Genomic DNA, 18,072 nt, shown 5'->3' on the forward strand with positions numbered 1-18,072 from the left:
TCTCTGTAGCTGGCATGTCTTCCCAGTGCTTTATCATTGCTTATTGTCACTGTCACCTTTTCCACTGAGGGGACTACTGGACTTAGGTTGGAGAGATAGATAATGCTTCTTTTAATGATTTAATTACAGAGCCCTTTCATTTGTCACCTCTAACAGAATGAAAGGCAGTAGGTAATCATGTGCAGATATTTGGGGGTTAAACTAGGGATTCAGATTCCAGCTCCACCATGTATGGGCTATAAGATCCTGGACAAATTACTTAACCTCTTAGTACTTAATCTGTGCACTTGATCTTACTACTTTCTTATCTGTGAAAGGGGGATAATAATAATACTTATATTTTAGGGTTGAGACGATCTTAAGGACTAAGTCAGGTTAAGGTAAGTAAACAAGGAGAAAGGAGCCATTCAGGTGTGGAATAGAAAGGGAATTGAAAGCCTAGTTTTTCAGATTTCAGTCTGCATAAGAATCCTTTGGGGTTCCTTTAAAAATGCAGATTCCCAGGCTTCAGCTACAGGAATTGAGATTCAGTAGGTCTGGGGCCCAAGAAGCTGGGTCTTTGTTTTGTTTTAGTAAACTTTTAGAATTATTTTAGGTTGCAAAGATACACCCATTTTGCCCTAAATTATTATAGCACATTTGTCAAAACTAAAAAGTCAACATTAACACTTACTGTTAACTCCAGAATTCATTTGGATTTCACCAGATTTTCTGTCCTTGTCTGTTCCAGGATTCCACATTGCATTTAGAGAAGCTTCATTTCTTACAGGCACTTTCAGCTTGTGAGAGGCAGTTGGCCTGGGGACCAGTTTGCAAACCACTAGGACATGTGAAGGACTGAACAAGGTCGAATTGCCCTATCTTCATGTTGGGAAGATGAATGCAATTTTGAAGCAGAAAGGAATAAACTGGTGGAGGTAGATTCTATTGATAACGTTCTTGAGGACCTTAGGCCCTGAGACTGTCACTGAATTTCTCTAATCACATTACTTAGATCCCTTCACAGCAGTTAACTAGAATCACCCAACATGTTTCTTTTTAAAAGAACAATAACCTCTTCTGACTCAGGATTCCTCTTACTTTCTATAATTTCACTTTGTTAGTTCTTTCTGCACTGTAGAGATCCTAAACCACAAACTTTTAAAGTTTGCTTCATATCCAGTACCTGTTCTCTCATCTGCCAAATCTCTTTAAAATAGAATAGTGGAAACGGCCTCAGAAACCAAACAGTTGGCACCTGTGTACTCAAGGAATGGGCTTCACCCAAGGGCTCCTAGGTTTTTTTTTATTCCTGCTGGCGTAGTGTCAAGCTGACCAGGTTGGTAAATGGCTAACAGTTAAGATTTTAGGTAATCTGATCCTTATTTTCAAACATGCTGGGTATATTCTATGATTCTGCATAGAAACTAGCACTTACTTGGGAGAACCTATGCCAGCTGTCAAGTGCTTTTCCAAGTAGGTCCATACTCAAGAATGCAGCTTCTGGGTGAGGGAACACTCCTAGTCATTTTATATGTGGTTAGAAAGAAGGCTTGGGTGATGAAAGATTTTAGCTAACCTACATGCTGTAGGTAAACATTTCTTTCCAAAAACATTGCATAACCTGAATACAGAATGAATTGTTTTCCAGTAAATTCTGGCTTCAGCATTTTTTTTTAAATTAAGGAATGGTATATTTTATAGATGGGGAAAACTAAACCAAGAAATGAAACTTCAGCTATTATAAAACCAGGATTTAGTGCTGCTGAATTTCAGTAATGTATGGGTATATGGGTTATGTAGGAGTAAATGCGGAAAGAACGTCATAATGGAATCTGACACAGGATAGAAACACTGGGCCCTAAGAAGTTGTCTTAGAGTGAACCATATGAAATTGCTGATAGGCAACCATTTTCTGACCTGCTAAAGTGGCAATTCCATTTGGTTCAAAAGTAATTTCAAACCTTTTGTCTTTTCCTTGTAAAGAATACTCAAAAGTTCATTTCACAATATACTAGAGTTAAAATTTCATTGAGGTCAGTATTCCAATAGAAAAAAAAAAACTAAAAATGAAAATAAGTTGGGAGTTGAGGTGCTCAGATATTCTTTTAGTCATTATTTTAGGGAACCCCCTTCCTAGGTATAGAACCCTCAAAACTGTCATAATTGCCACCTACTGGTAACTAGTTTCCATGCCCCACAATATTTGTCAGAGAATCTACTTACAGTTATATTTTTACCCTAAATTGACTCAATTTCCCATTTCTCAAAATGGCTGTATTGCCTTCTAGAATTAAAGCCAAAGGGGAAAGAGCAATTTTTAGCAATCCTTCTTTTCTACCAATTTCTTGAAGCTACAGTCCTGTCCAATGTCCCTCCCCCAAGGTTTTTTTTCTTTTCTTTTCAACTTTCACCACTCAAGATATGTCAGATTTCTGCCTAGTAATTGGCATATTATTACAGGGTGCAAACTATCTTATAAACAGTATTTGCGATATTTTTTCCCTTCTGAACTAAATCAGATCGTTTCTCCTAATCAGCAATTTATCAAGAACAAAGTTAAAGATTTGACCTTAGGTAGTGAATGAAGGTGGATGAAAATAAAGCAGTACTGTCTCAGGACAGATGGCATATTGCTCAGGCACAGTGGGTAAGGGCTTAATTTTATGGAGATTTGGTGTATTTCTGTGTTTGAAAGTAGCATTTTAAAGTCATATGTGGCTTGTTTAAAGTCACCCTCTTTACAGCAATCACAATTCTACTTCCTGTTCTTCCATTTTCTTTTCTGTTTAACTGCTTGAAATCCTCAAATAACTCGTGTTCTGAGTCTACGGTATTCCTGTAACTCCTTTCTCTATGGCATACTTTTTATCTTCCACTGTGCTCTTCCCTCTTGACACAATTCAAAGATGCCATCGAAAGTACTACACCAACTGAGCACTGTGGTGTTAATTTTAAGTGTATAAATTTATCTTCAGTTTGAAAAGAGCATAAGCCAAAGGAATAAATGACTATATCTTAACTAAAGGCAAGGGTCAAATCAACTTATGAACTAACAAGTTAGTCTGAAAATGCTTTAAGTTTCGAATATCGGAGCGGATGGAAAACACTAAGGTTAGGCATGGTGTAATGTTATGTGAATAGTGAGAAGAGTTACAATCACAGTAGCCACATATTTTAATTAAAATAGAGTTTATTAGCTTTTCTTTTAATATAAACATGAGAAAGAAAAACCACGTTAAGTTGTAGCATTCTTTTCAAAATAAAACTGCAATCAATACTTCAATCTCCAAGCTCCATAAACAATTATTTTTTGAGGTGGTAGATTGTAGTATATTATATACCATTATTTATCATTTATGTCTCTGTCCTTTAAAAATGATGGAACCTGCAGCACTCAATATGTGTAGCCTTGCTATACAGAAGAGAAAGTATTCCTGGCCCAGAAATGCTTTGTTTACAGGCAAAATTCCTAGGATTACATTTAAGAAGGTAGGAGGAAGATTTCACATATTTGAGAACATTAATCTTTTAAAAAGATTTCAAGTTAAAAAGATTTCAAGTTTAGGTGACATCGTTACCAATCTCCTAAAAGACTAATACTTAAACCTCCCTGCCTCTTAAAGCCTTGAAGTAAGGGTTCTTAAGGTTTATATGTTTCCTCTCAAGCAGCACTTGAAATGAGACACCTATAGCCAGGTGAACATGTAGGATAGAAAAGCTGTTTCATATCACCTGCTTTCACATCACTACTATTAGGGTCCAGTTCCTTTCAACGTATTACATGTGAATTAACACTGTTCTTCATATTCATAATTCCTTTACCAAATCTAGGAAAAAGAAATTTCGGTAATCAAAGCAGGTGAACAGCCCAGCCCTGCAAAGAACTATTTTAAAAAGAGGCGGGCAGGCCTATGAAGATGCAAGGTATCCCCTGAAGTCTTAGTGCAATTTTAAGCTTTGATACTTGTAGAAGTATAAATGCTACAGACTGGCAGCACATCACCTGAAAGTTTAACCGAATTTCTTCTAAACACTAAGCTTTTAATTTTAATTTCTTGTTTCAGCCCCTCACTTGAAAGTTTAACTGAATTCCTTCTAAATTCGCTTAGTTTTGCAAATTTTAAAATTAAGCTTTTAATTTTAATTTTTTGTTTCAGCCCCTCACTTGAAAGTTTAACAGAATTCCTTCTAAACTCGCTTATAGTTTTGCAAATTTTAAACATTAAGCTTTTAATTTTAATTTTTTGTTTCAGCCCCTCACTTGAAAGTTTAACTGAATTCCTTCTAAACTCGCTTAGTTTTGCAAATTTTAAACATTAAGCTTTTAATTTTTTGTTTCAGCCCCTGAACTAAGCGAGTTTAGAAGAAATTCAGTTAAACTTTCAAGTGAGGGGTTGAAACAAAAAATTAAAACTAAAAGCTTAATGTTTAAAATTTGCAAAACTAAGCGAGTTTAGAAGGAATTCAGTTAAACTTTCAAGTGAGGGGCTGAAACAAAAAATTAAAATTAAAAGCTTAATGTTTAAAATTTGCAAAACTATAAGCGAGTTTAGAAGGAATTCAGTTAAACTTTCAAGTGAGGGGCTGAAACAAAAAATTAAAATTAAAAGCTTAATGTTTAGAAGAAATTCGGTTAAACTTTCAAGTGATGTGCTGCCAGTCTGTAGCATTTATACTTCTGCAGCAGTGTCCTGGAGTGCCCAAGCACACTATATTAAAGCTTAAAATTGCACTAAGACTTTTGGGACACCTTTTTCACTACCTGCTTGTTAACCATTTGATCACCATGTTGGTTGGAATTATGAAATGTTAACCACTTGATCACCACGTTGGTTGGAATTATGAAAATATCTTTTAATACAAGTATTTAACTAAGAGGAAAATCATCAGAAAATGAGAAGCACCATTATAGTTCACAAAAAAATGCAGCATGGACCCAATAGAAGTAATACTTTCTCCGTTTATGATCTCAAACATGCTAATAAGTAGTGCTTGCGAAGAATTTGAATGACAGGTGTTATTCAGCAGCTTTTTGGTTTAAATCGATTGCCAATAATGACTAGCAGCTTCAATGATATAGTGGGAGGAAGAATCCTTCAAAATCTAACAATGCTACAACAGTCTGTTCCTAAGTGGCCTTATGAGTTGTTAGGAGTCCCATGTTTTGACAGTAATGCTGCACCAATTCTAAAGGAGTATGCAGCAATGGCCCATGTTTTGACGGTAATGCTACACTGATTCTATAGAAGTATGCAGCAATGGCCCATGTCTTGATGGTAATGCTGCAGATTCTAAAGGAGTATGCAGCAATGGCCCATGTTATGACGGTAATGCTGCACTGATTCCACAGGAGTGTGCAGCAATGGACCATGTCTTGATGGTAATGCTGCACTGATTCTATAGGAATGTGCAGCAATGGACCATGTTTTGATGGTAATGCTGCACTGATTCCACAGGAGTGTGCAGCGATGGATCATGTTTTGATGGTAATGCTGCACTGATTCTATAGGAGTGTGCAGCAATGGACCATGTTTTGATGGTAATGCTGCACTGATTCCATAGGAGTATGCAGCAATGGCTCATGTTTTGATGGTAATGCTGCACTGATTCTACAGGAGTGTGCAGCAATGGACCATGTTTTGATGGTAATGCTGCCCTGATTCTATAGGAGTGTGCAGCAATGGACCATGTTTTGATGGTAATGCTGCAGATTCTAAAGGAGTATGCAGCAATGGCCCATGTTTTGACGGTAATGCTGCACTGATTCTATAGGAGTGTGCAGCAATGGACCATGTTTTGATGGTAATGCTGCACTGATTCTATAGGAATGTGCAGCAATGGACCATGTTTTGATGGTAATGCTGCACTGATTCTATAGGAATGTGCAGCAATGGACCATGTCTTGATGGTAATGCTGCACTGATTCCACAGGAGTGTGCAGCAATGGACCATGTTTTGATGGTAATGCTGCACTGATTCCACAGGAGTGTGCAGCAATGGCCCATGTTTTGATGGTAATGCTGCACTGATTCTATAGGAGTGTGCAGCAATGGACCATGTTTTGATGGTAATGCTGCACTGATTCTATAGGAGTGTGCAGCAATGGACCTTGTTTTGATGGTAATGCTGCACTGATTCCACAGGAGTGTGCAGCAATGGACCATGTTTTGATGGTAATGCTGCACTGATTCTATAGGAGTGTGCAGCAATGGCCCATGTCTTGATGGTAATGCTGCAGATTCTATAGGAGTGTGCAGCAATGGCCCATGTTTTGATGGTAATGCTGCAGATTCTATAGGAGTGTGCAGCAATGGCCCATGTTTTGATGGTAATGCTGCAGATTCTATAGGAGTGTGCAGCAATGGCCCATTTTTTGATGGTAATGCTGCAGATTCTATAGGAGTGTGCAGCAATGGCCCATGTTTTGATGGTAATGCTGCACTGATTCTATAGGAGTGTGCAGCAATATGGGGGAGTGGGGATGAAAAATAGGAAAATCATAAAAGTTACACAGTTAGTGTCTTTAAAGTCTATAAATCTAAAATATTCATTTAAAAACCTCACATAGTTCACAGCTATCAGCCTACGCAGTAAGGAAATATCTGTGTGTGTGGGTTGGGAGCTTTTAGCTTTGGAGTAGTTTTTGTAACTGTTTACATAAAAAAGGACAGAAGAGTGTGTTGCACTGACAAGGTCCCATTCTTTCCTATGAGCATAATCCTTGCTGTCTATGAATCTCTTGAATTCAGTATCTTTCTTTTAGATGAAAATACTGACTTTGCTGGTTTTCGAGCAGAGTTGGGAGCTTTTAGCTTTGGAGTGGTTTTTGTAACTCTGTTTACATAAAAAAGGACAGAAGAGTGTGTTGCACTGACAAGGTCCCATTCTTTCCTATGAGCATAATCCTTGCTGTCTATGAATCTCTTGAATTCAATATCTTTCTTTTAGATGAAAATACTGACTTTGCTGGTTTTTGAGCAGAGTTGGAAGCTTTTAGCTTTGGAGTGGTTTTTGTAACTCTGTTTACATAAAAAAGGACAGAAGAGTGTGCTGCACTGACAAGGTCCCATTCTTTCCTATGAGCATAATCCTTGCTGTCTATGAATCTCTTGAATTCAATATCTTTCTTTTAGATGAAAATACTGACTTTGCTGGTTTTTGAGCAGAGTTGGGAGCTTTTAGCTTGAAGTGGTTTTTGTAACTCTGTTTACATTAAAAAGGACAGAAGAGTGTGTTGCACTGACAAGGTCCCATTCTTTCCTATGAGCATAATCCTTGCTGTCTATGAATCTCTTGAATTCAATATATTTCTTTTAGATGAAAATACTAACTTTGCTGGTTTTTGAGCAGGAGAGGTGATATTTCTCCAGTCCTTGTTATTGAGGGGTTTATGATGTTACAACCCCTCACTTCTCCCTTAAGAGAGGATGGCAATGGAGCGCTGAATACCAATGAAATTATCAGCGCTGAAAGATCTTCTCATAGCGGCTCTGCACATGTCTTTGTATTTGTCATCACACAATCTGGAAATAGCCTGGGAAAGTCAAACAGAACAAAGGTATAATTAAAAAAAAAAGGGCCCAACCTTGAAAAAAAAAAAAAAAAAGCATCATCAATGAGCCACACATCCATACCTGACTGGATAATTCCTAGTTGCTGCTACTTTGCACAGCTGATGTCTACACTCCTAGATTATGGGATGCTACAAACTGCCAATTCACTGGATTAGATTGCTGGGGCAAGGGGAAATTTAGAGTTATTTAAAAATTGGGTTCCCAAGATAGGCTCCTAACTGCAGTATCAACTGTTACCTACACACTTGTTCCTTAAAAACATAACAAACATACACTTGGACAAAATCAGTGTTTACTCAGCAATTCTATTTCTATCCAATCTTCATTAGTTATTATATAGTCTAAGAAAATATTAGTGAGGCAAGAGTGTGGACTTGATTGGAAGGTAGGAGAGGTCTAATGACTGAAAACACTGGAGGTGCTGCTGCACTTACACATTAATTACGGTAGAGAAACATCTTATTCTAAAGTACCACCAAGGTACCACAAAAAGTGTCAATTTTAAATGTGTCCATTTCAGTGGTGAATTTCACTGTACACCCACCAAAAGTCATAAGCCATAAATATTACTTTATCCCACATACATTACCATTTCCATTAAAAACCCATGTACACTCAGTATTATTCATTCCAAGTACAGGTCTCTCAGGTTTGCCACTGATGCTCTGTCTAATAAACTCATGGGACTGAACTGTGATATATATACAGAAAACACTGACATGAACTGCAAACTGAGTTAAAGTTAAGAGTGGTAAGTAGACTATGTAGGTATGATTAGGGATTCAACTGTAAGAAATTATTCATGTATGGTTATATATAAGTGTAGAGGTTCAAATGGAAAACTATTAAGAACAGACTAAATCTGATTTAAAATATTCTGAATTATAATATCTGTAGTTTTTTAATGTAAGCTCCTTGTATAAACCATAAAAGACATAGAAAATATGATGCCAAAGGGTCAATAAGCTCTTCAATCTGATAATTTAACAGCTTTCTTTTTTCCTAATCACTGTTTAATATAATTTAGCCACAAATGTTGGCTTTGGTGGCTGAAAGAAAACCATGCTTAGTGATTTTACAGCCTTACCTCTAGGTTCTGTGCTCGCTCTCTGCTAAGAGGAGCAAATAGAAAATTCAGGTTGTTGTCATCTGCTAAGGAGCGAAGGTCAAAGTAGTATTTGGCATAAACACTAGCAGGAACATTAATATTAAACTGAAGTAGCTCCAGAAAGTGCCTTTCCATCTCATTCCTGGGGGAGGAGGAAAAGACAAAACCAACACAGGACAATTTTAGTCAACTGGGCTATCTTCAAAAATATTCTGAGCTACTGGGATGGCTCTATATTCTGTTTTGAAACAAATAATGGCTACTCAGCTGGATTAATACACTAATGTTCAAAAAAGGTACAGCTATTTGTGGTCCTTTCTGCACCCCAGCACTTTTGAGTTTGGGACAAGGGGGAAGAGGTTACGGCCCTCTTATGCACTCATGCTGCTGACTCGGGGGCTCATTCTTCAGAGTTCCATTAGTGCAGCTGTACGATTCATGCTCCAAGCTCACTACAAGGCCCCGCTATAGTGATCAGATGAAAGGAATGATGTATGCTGTTTATTAGCTCTGAAGAACTTGCAGACATTTTCACCGGGCCGATAACAGGAAGGGGCTTATTGAAGTAGAGACGCGCCAACAAAAGGAGTGGGCACATCACCACGGCAACAAATGGATCCATCGAGAGCCACTGCTATTATCTCCGAGGGGGGAAAACTCTTGAAGCAACAAGGGTTCATCTCAAATAAATAAATAAATAAATAAATAAATAAATAAATAAATAAATAAATAAATAAGCTACATTCTATGGGAAAGGGAATTCCCTGCCTCTGCCCCAGTGCATGGGGGTATGTCAAAGGGCATAATGCAAGTTTCAGTTCACCTTAACCTCACTAGCATGAGAAACTGTCACCCGTGACAGGACAGGATGCACTTTTTAAGCTTTGGAAGGCAGTAAGATTAAAGATAAGATGTCTTGGCTAGACGAAGCCCACTCTATGATACGACCTCTGACAGAGCAGCTGTTTCTCCTGCGCTGGGAAAGCAGCCCAAGATGCCGAGCACCCGCTGCCCCTTGCTCACGCCTGGGGTGGGGTGAAGCGAGTTCAGTGAGGTGGGAAAGCAAAATGTTGGGAGCTGGCCTCTGCTGCATGACCATACAGCCATCTGCTTATCAAATGTTTAAGTAAATAAATATCAAATTAGAGTAAATCTTAATCACTTTGAAGAGTTCATTACATAAAAATGATAAATACCTGGACAAACATGAGAGAGGCTTATTTTACATTTGGTTTCTTGGCTTTAAAGTGTTAACGTTTTATCCACTGTAGAAATCAACAAATGCTTGAGGTTCTCCTGAATGGAGAACAGAATATGAGCAGAAATGGGGTTTTCTCCTTTGTTGAACTTTAAACCCAACTGAACCTACTTCCAAAATTAATTTCCTGTTCAAATGGCCATAAGTCTATAGAAATGTAAATCAGATAATGTTTTGATAATCAACTAATCAGGACTTAATTTACTGCAGGAATAAATGCACTTCACTATCCCTTTTATATTTTCTCCACTAATACGTTTTAATTGTGTAGAAATACAGTACTTCATAGGATTAACATGTCTATTAATAGAGGTTTAATCACTGAAGAAAAGTATTATGCCTACAGAATATGCATCTTCTGCGTTTTTTGTTTTTTAAATGGCTAGATGGCTGAATACCACACCATTTACAGGCACAGCATCTTCTGAAAAGCAGCTGCTCTGTTTAACTTATTGTTTTGAAGGGAAATATATTCTAACAGGACACATAGATGTTGGAAAGTTTTAAGGAAAAGCTTATAGACACCAATTTTTCAATTTAGACTCAAGATGAGACCATTACAAATAGTAGTCAACCGCAGGGGGATAAAACAAACATGTACTAAACATTCTGTTGTAATGCTTTTCAATTTCCAAAGATCATAAACAAAAGCAGCCTATTAAAAACAGCTCCTGGTGTTTCTCTAGTCATACACAAAAAAAGCATTGTCTAGAACTAGTTTCTTCCTGTAGCTAGACACTGCCGCTGCTGCTCCCGGGCTCACATCTATGAAAACCCACATGTTTCCCAGAACCAGAACCCCAGCCAGCTTAGTTGCAGGTTTTGAGAAAATTTCAGCTGCCTTCACAGCAAGGCTACTGTTCATGATCATAGATTTTCCTTCTTTCAAGGGACCAGTCTGAAGACTGATGACCGTGGTGATAAATGTCACTTAGGTTCTTAAACTTCCAAAAGTACTTCTAATTAATTTCAAATTCATTATCTGCTGTCACACTGTTTGCCAAGATGGCCACCAGCAATATCACCAAGAATACTTTGTTTACATTATCACCAAAGTGGGCATTTTCACCAAAAACCTCTTCAACAGCTACCGACAATCACTGGTCCCTTCTCTTAGTCACAAGTTTCCTCACTTCAGTTGTAAATATGTACTTTGTTAATTCTGAATTATCTAGACTAAGGGGCAAAGGTAACAAAAACAAACTCTTGTCACTGCCTGCCGTGATCTCGGTCGGCCTCTGCTGTTCAATATAATCAAGAGGTGTCCTTTCACATTTTCCTGAATGTCACCCACAAAGACGTTTCCACTGTCAAGTTAGCACTTTGACAGTCTGCTGGAAATACCTCTCTAGCTCTTCCTGTCTCCCAGCCTCAGGGCCCTCCACAGCGCCCAGGATGGCCAGACTGGAAGCCCTCATTCAATATGGTGTTTGATGCGCACCTGTGAGGAGCACAGTTCACTCAGCTTCCCCTGCCCCCCAACTCCCCAGGCGCTGGTGTGGTTGCTGAGTGCCCTGTGTGATGCACCAGTGATGCTTCTCAGACTGCCTGAGAGGAAGGGAGGCGTTTCCTAACTCATCAGACCTATTTCTAAACATGGGCAATACTCCTAATAAGGGACGAGGCAGGAACATAGGCATCTGCAAACTTTCTATGAGGCTATCTTTGTATCATGGTTTCTGTAACAAGAGAATCTCAGATAAAAAGGAAGAAAAGACCAGCAAAAGTAAATATACAATGTGCGACTCAGGCTGAAGCTGTAACCTCAGTAGTCTTAGAAGACCTTAATAGTGGCCACTTATTTCAGAGGCCAAACGTGTGCCCCTTAAAGATGAACTGGACCTGGTAGACAGCTTCGAGAAATCTATGAAATTATTTACTGTACTGTGTTGTTCTGGTAGTGAGCTTATAAAATGCTAAAAACCACCAGAAAAATAATTTCAATTTATCAAGCAGATTGTTACAACAATAACACATTACATCAAGACCTACCAATTAATGATGGGAAATATGATTTGTTATACCACAGCTAGAGAGAAAGATGTAATTTTATGCCTAGTTCAGCTCTCTGCACATTGTAACCTTTCTTAAAATGTAACATTTCTTAAAATGTAAACTTTATGGGAGCAAATGAGGTAGTGGAAAATGGTTAGAAAGTTCACCATAACCTTACAAACTCACATGTCCTCAACTGTAATGTCCTTGAGGATCTGGCAGTAGTCCACATTCCATACAGCCTGATCGTCCCAAACTTTGGAGGCAAGAAGAATGGCTCCCAAAACAATTCTTTTCCAGTTAGTGGGACAAATGTCGATCTCAGCATAAGTTAAAAGCCTTTCTAAGTAAACCTGCAAAAGTAGAGCACTGGTCTTTGATTTTAGTTCAGTTTAAGAGCTGTGATAAGAACTGTTAGGAGTGACAGATTTCATCTGATTTTGACATGTCTTTTATTCTTAGGTTCTACAGAGACTTTGCTCGGCCAGCCAAGGCCAGAGGCCAGGTCACAGTTGTAAGTCAGGTATTTTTGTTGCCTACTCTGCCCATGTGAATTTCCAGCCCAATTTTGGTCACAAGAATGAAAGGACATCTCAGCAAAGGGCATCCTAAAGACAGGTATTGTGTTACTACTTTCCCACTTGTAAAGGGCAGCATATACAGACTCAGCATAGATTCCAGCTGTTCAGTAAACGCTTGAGTGCCTGCCGTGGGCAATGTACCTACCGTACTTGGTGATTGTTACCTGGTGATTTTACATTATGCTTGAGCATGTAAAACCCTGGGAAAACTGAGCACATCTTTATTTTCTCCTCACAGTAACTAGTCCTTTTGTGGCTGTAACTTAAGAGATAAAAAACTGGTGGTCAAGAGAGCCTCCCAGTGGCTGCTGTGTGGCACAGCAGGACAGGCAGTACACAGGGGCTTTACAACTGTCCAGAAATCCTGTATTTAGTGTCTTTTTAAGGAATACATGCACACAAAGGATAGTCTTTGTCATATTCCCTATTTTTCACATCTCCATTATCATTACATAATTCATTTCTCTTAATAATGTGCAGCTTAGCCTATTCTGTTGGTTTTAAGGTAGTTAACAGAGCTGCTGGTCTCTGTATCCTTGGGGCTCTTCTAAACCTGCCCAGCAGTTTGTGCGACAATTCATGACTTCTTTTACATGTATCAAATGTCTATTCCACAAAGAACTGGGTGAAGTTAACAGCTGAGTAAAGATTATAGAAGTAAGCTGTGATTTGCTGTTACCTTGTGATTTGCTGTTATCTCAAAGAGTGCTCTGCAGAAGAGTATATATGCCATTTGACAAAAAAAAAAAGCCAATTTAAAGAGTATGTTTATTATCTGAAGGTTATCAGATTGACAGCTCAGATTTTGCCAATTTTCTCCAAACTCAACTGTGTTTTCAAACATGGATATTGAGATTATATGTTCTTAGTGAAATTCTGCTCCCACTCCCCAGAACTCAGCACTCTCCAATACCCTAAGAATGAACCTCCCTGCAACTCTCTACTTTATGGGAATAATTAGAGGCACTTAGACAACATTGGCGTTCTCTGAATTTCCTCTCTCCTTTACTGGCAAACTTGGTATCTGCCAATACTCATTTACACCACTTGCCCTCCTGTATCAGTGGAGCGGAGATTCCTTTCTTTTCACTGAAACTAACTCTTCTGTGAATGAAGTCGATCCCATCTCACTTCTGCAGAACACCGTGCTTGTAATTAATCTCTTTTTGAACAACTTCTCCCCTCCGTCAGAGATTTTCTCCAATGTGAATGTTTATGTGTTCCCAGCCTGGCCCTCACGACCCCAGAATACCTCCTCAGTAAATGCCCTGATGCTGGTGCCTCATCCCCCATTCTCTCCCTAACCTACTGTGGTCAGCCCCTGCTGCAATCCCTCTACTGAAACTAACAAACCAGAGCTCTTCATTCCAATGCTCCAACCCCTCAGCCTCCCTAATAACGGAAAGGGCACTGCCACACGCTGAGTTGCTGGGACCAAAAACCTCCACTTGAGTTATCCTGCTCCAGTCTGTTAGCAATTCTTGTTTTCTCTACCTTCACTGGTAGCCTGACTGCTTTCTCGTCGTCACTTTTGACTTGTATCACTGTCATCGTCCCCTAACTTCTCTGCCTCCACTGACTCCCAACTAGTCTGTTCTCCCCAAAGCAGCCAGGAGAGCCTCTTAAGAGCACTTCACTGATCTGCTCAAGATCTGCCACAGATCTCCTATCAAACAAGGAACTTCCTCCCATGGCCTGCAAGTTACAGGGCCCTGTGAGGTAGCACTGCCCTTCTGTGACCTCATCTCCTAAGTTCTTTCCCTCATTCCCCACTCTGACCACACTGGCCACCTTGCTGACCTTGCTGTTCCCTGAAGTTCCTGTCTCGAAGTCTTGTGCTGGTCCCTCTGCCTGTAATGTTGGTGCTCCTTATCTTCCTCAGTCCAGCCAGGCCACGGGTTTAAACGTTACCCCTTTAAACAGGCTCTTCCTGATCGTTCTATCTAGTAAGCCCTTCTAATCACTATCCCTTTACCCTGCTTTCTCTTCTTGGTTTTTACCACTATTTGAAATACTCATCTTTTTAAAAACACTCATTAAAAGAAATACTCGTGTCTTCCACACCTGCTCCATAAAGGCAAGAACTTCGTTCAACCTGTTCTCCCCTCACCCCTGCACTTAAAATAGTGACACAGAAAAGGTTTTCAGTGGGTATTTAGGACACGAGCAACTTCTTGGCAGCATGTAGCATTTGGACCACACTCTCCTCGAACCTCTTTTATGATTCTCCCCTGGTTTTCCTACCATTCTAGCCACTCCTCTGGGGATTTGTCCCGTAAGCGCTGATAATCCTTACTGATCTATCTCCTATCCACTTTTTATTCTATATACTTTCCCTGCATTTGAACAGGTACTCTTAATTCTCTACCCTTGGCTGAGGTTCCTGGTCCAATGCATATATTCAAATGATTACCAGACACTGCCACTTTGCTGTCTCACAGGTACGTCAAGCTTGACTTGTCCACAAAAGACTGCCCCTCTTCCAACCCAGATGCCCTTCTTCCTGCCTTTCCCAGCTCTCCATGTGCAAGTGCCACTCCTGCCTCTCGCCAGCACGTGATAAGCACTCCAAATGGCTTGCAGCTCCCAGAAAAGGCCCGTGTCTGATCCAGTGCCCACTGAAGGGTCTCTATTCAAAAGCACAAGCCTCCTCTCCTAAGTTCTGCCTGGATACTAGAGGAGTAGGCAGTGACCTAAGTATTCCTTCCTTCCAGACCACGCAGCTGATTTTCCCCTATAGGTCTGCTGTAGGGAGGAGTTTAGCCATCTCAACTATCTCTCACTGGAATATGATTTATTATTCAGACGATAAAATCTGACCATAGGAATTCTGTATGGATGACACAGAGGTCCTTACACAGCTCTAGCTTAGCAGGCTAAGCGGAGCAAAGCCTTTTCCAAGCACTACTGGCACTATGTTCCCAGGCAGCCTCACAGGCGGGCGCATGAGAACAGCGGGGATGGATTAACACCGTCGTCCGAGGGACAGAGAGTCTGCGGGCGAGTTCTCAACTGGGACACACGTCGGAACTGCCTGGGCAATGCAGCCTGGGGCTCGGCCCAGCACTACACACCTGCCTCTGCCTGTGGACCAGGCAGTCACGTCATCGCCCCGTCCTACCACCCCCAGCACACCTCGTCTGTGTGTGTGTGCCTGCACCATATGCACATGTGTGTCCTGAGGTGTGGCGGGAGAAACCAGAAATCTCTCCTGCTGCCTTTAATAGCAACTGTTTTGTGATGAGAAAAACAATGGCAACATTTTAAATCATGATGATGATTAAGCTCAAATGCATGTATTTTCCTTTGATAGGTTTCTCTTAATAAAGTTCTGATGATCATTTCAGGAACTTACTTCCATTTGAAAAACAGGACCATGCTTTGTGTACAAGACAGAAATTTCTATAGATGCTTTATAAAAGAAACAGTATCTTACCAATGTTACTATTGCACATTCAGCTGTGAGCTGTGCAGCACTAAAAAGAGTACGAACAAATCTGTAAATGAATTTGTGCTCAGGGTCATGCTTAAAGTATTCCTCTGGAATCTTTTCCCGCTGAAAGAAGAAAAAAATGCAATGTAAGTATCCACCAAAGAAAAATACTTAAAAGTACCCTAATGACAGCAGTCTTCACACTTGGACCCGTGTGCCTCTTGAAATAATTTTGATTGGGTGACATGTCTTTTGAACATAAATAATAGGATCCTAAAATACTATAGTGATTCAATACTCACCATTATTCATTCAAGAAAAACACAGGCACAACCTCAGAAAACATATGTATTTCCACCTTCCTCCCCATAGAATTCTATCCAAATGTAAACTATTTTTAGACTCCGAAGTCTTGCTGATCAACCATATGTCATCATACTTCTCTGCAATCAACTTTGAAAAAACATTTTCAGTGTCCTGTAACCATAAGGCTCTAAGGCTGTTCTGTCCTATAGAGCAGTCACCTGCCATACGAGTTTTTACACTTTTGTCATTTTAATTGATTTAAAATTTTTAAAGTTTTCTAGTTTTCTTCTTAGAGGTATTACCGTATTTGCTAGTTTATTTAAAATATTTATATTGCTTGATGATACTAAAAATTATCTTTTAAAAGGAAACATTTTCTGTTATTTGGGTATGTCTACTCACCTTAGCTCACTAATCATACAAAGCTGAAACTCAGTTCTTAGTCACACCTCTTATGCAACGTGCCTTTTGTAAAATGATCAGACACAACATGGGGTGGGGAAGATTTAAAGGAAGATGATTTTGACTTCAAACTGGAGGGAGTAATTTTCTTCTAGTAATTAATTTCAAAGCAAATCAACATGAAATAAACACAACTATGTAAGAGGAAAATACAACTTCAGTAAAACTGACACTTACTGTGAGTGGATGTGATCGCTCATCAAAAATATCCAAGGATCTATCTGCATCTCTATAAAATAAGAATGTGCATTGAAAAAATTAATACAAGAATTACTATCTTAGTAAAATATCTACTGGGAGTAGAGAGAGGATAGAGGAAGCTTAACATTCAACAAAACAGTTCATAAATTTTTCTGGATTCTGCCTTTAGAAAGGTTTCCTATTTTTACACAGCATATCAAGTTCTGTGAAGTCTCTTTGCAACAACCAGCTAGAGTTGCCTTTATAAGCACTGACCCTCCCTAACAGGCAATGCCAGTAAACCAAATATATTTTCACTCCTCTAAACTCCAACTGGAATATATTACAACATTTTATAGGGCAGTAGTGGTGGGCAATAAAGTCTTCTAACTTCAATGAATGTGAGTATGAAATTCATGTTTTTTTCCCTCGCTTAGTTCTTTACATTATGAACTTATTGTGTATTTCTTCTTGTCTCTTTTAAATAGTTTAAATGAAAAATGTAATTGTCTTTTTATTTTGATAGACCAGGTTTTTTATTTAAAGGTTCACCACACTAATACATGGTGTTCATTTAAACAGCGGTTTAAATGCCTATAGTTACCACCCAACACTAAACTTGACACCTCATAAATTAATTAGCTAGAATAACCAGATAGGTTTTAAAAAAGCTCACCTGTTCTTTATGTGATAATATATTGCTAAGGTCACACTGTGGAGGGAAAATAAAGAAATGTTAACAATTGATTTTTATTATATTAGGCCTGAATACATTTTTCAAAAACAGGTTGGCAGGGACTTTCCAGATGCCCGGTGCCCCTGAAGTCCTCTAATTCAGAATAGTGCCATGTGGGTGCTTCCCCCTTGTTTTAGGTTCTTCGGCTTTTAGCAAAATTAGGAGAACCCAAAATGCTAGACATGCTGTTAGAACATATGTTTGGGTTGATTATTATAATATATAAATTATTACACATTTCCCACCATTTGTCCTTCTACCCAAAGAACCTTTCATCCTGTACAAGTTATATCTATTTGTACACATGCTTAAATTTAAGCCATACATTGGTTTTTCTGTGTTTTTTGTTAGGCCCTGAATTTCAATTGATTAAGTTCGTTATCTACCTACCCATTTACTTCCCATTAGTTTCCTAAAAGTAAATAATCAAAGTGCTCTATACCAAATAAAATGATTT

The 18,072-nt window shown here is 39.0% G+C and overlaps 1 protein-coding gene across 2 annotated transcripts in view; it reads right to left on the reverse strand.

The window, feature by feature from the left end:
• Positions 1-3,154: 3,154 nt before the first annotated feature.
• CCNYL1 (cyclin Y like 1) overlaps positions 3,155-18,072 on the reverse strand; it is a 35,706-nt gene continuing 20,788 nt past the window's right edge. Inside the window, exons 5-10 of one of the 2 annotated variants that reach the window (XM_010960096.3) lie at positions 17,556-17,591; positions 16,877-16,928; positions 15,935-16,054; positions 12,104-12,270; positions 8,644-8,806; positions 3,155-7,516 (exon numbers count right to left, since the gene is read on the reverse strand). In XM_010960096.3, the coding sequence (XP_010958398.2) occupies positions 7,400-7,516; positions 8,644-8,806; positions 12,104-12,270; positions 15,935-16,054; positions 16,877-16,928; positions 17,556-17,591 (655 nt within the window). In that variant the 3' untranslated portion in view covers positions 3,155-7,399. The remainder of the gene's footprint in view (positions 7,517-8,643; positions 8,807-12,103; positions 12,271-15,934; positions 16,055-16,876; positions 16,929-17,555; positions 17,592-18,072) is intronic. The other variant, XM_045520493.2, reaches the window with a different exon arrangement.

Source organism: Camelus bactrianus, chromosome 5 (genome assembly GCF_048773025.1).
Source record: "Camelus bactrianus isolate YW-2024 breed Bactrian camel chromosome 5, ASM4877302v1, whole genome shotgun sequence".
Lineage (NCBI taxonomy): Eukaryota > Metazoa > Chordata > Mammalia > Artiodactyla > Camelidae > Camelus > Camelus bactrianus.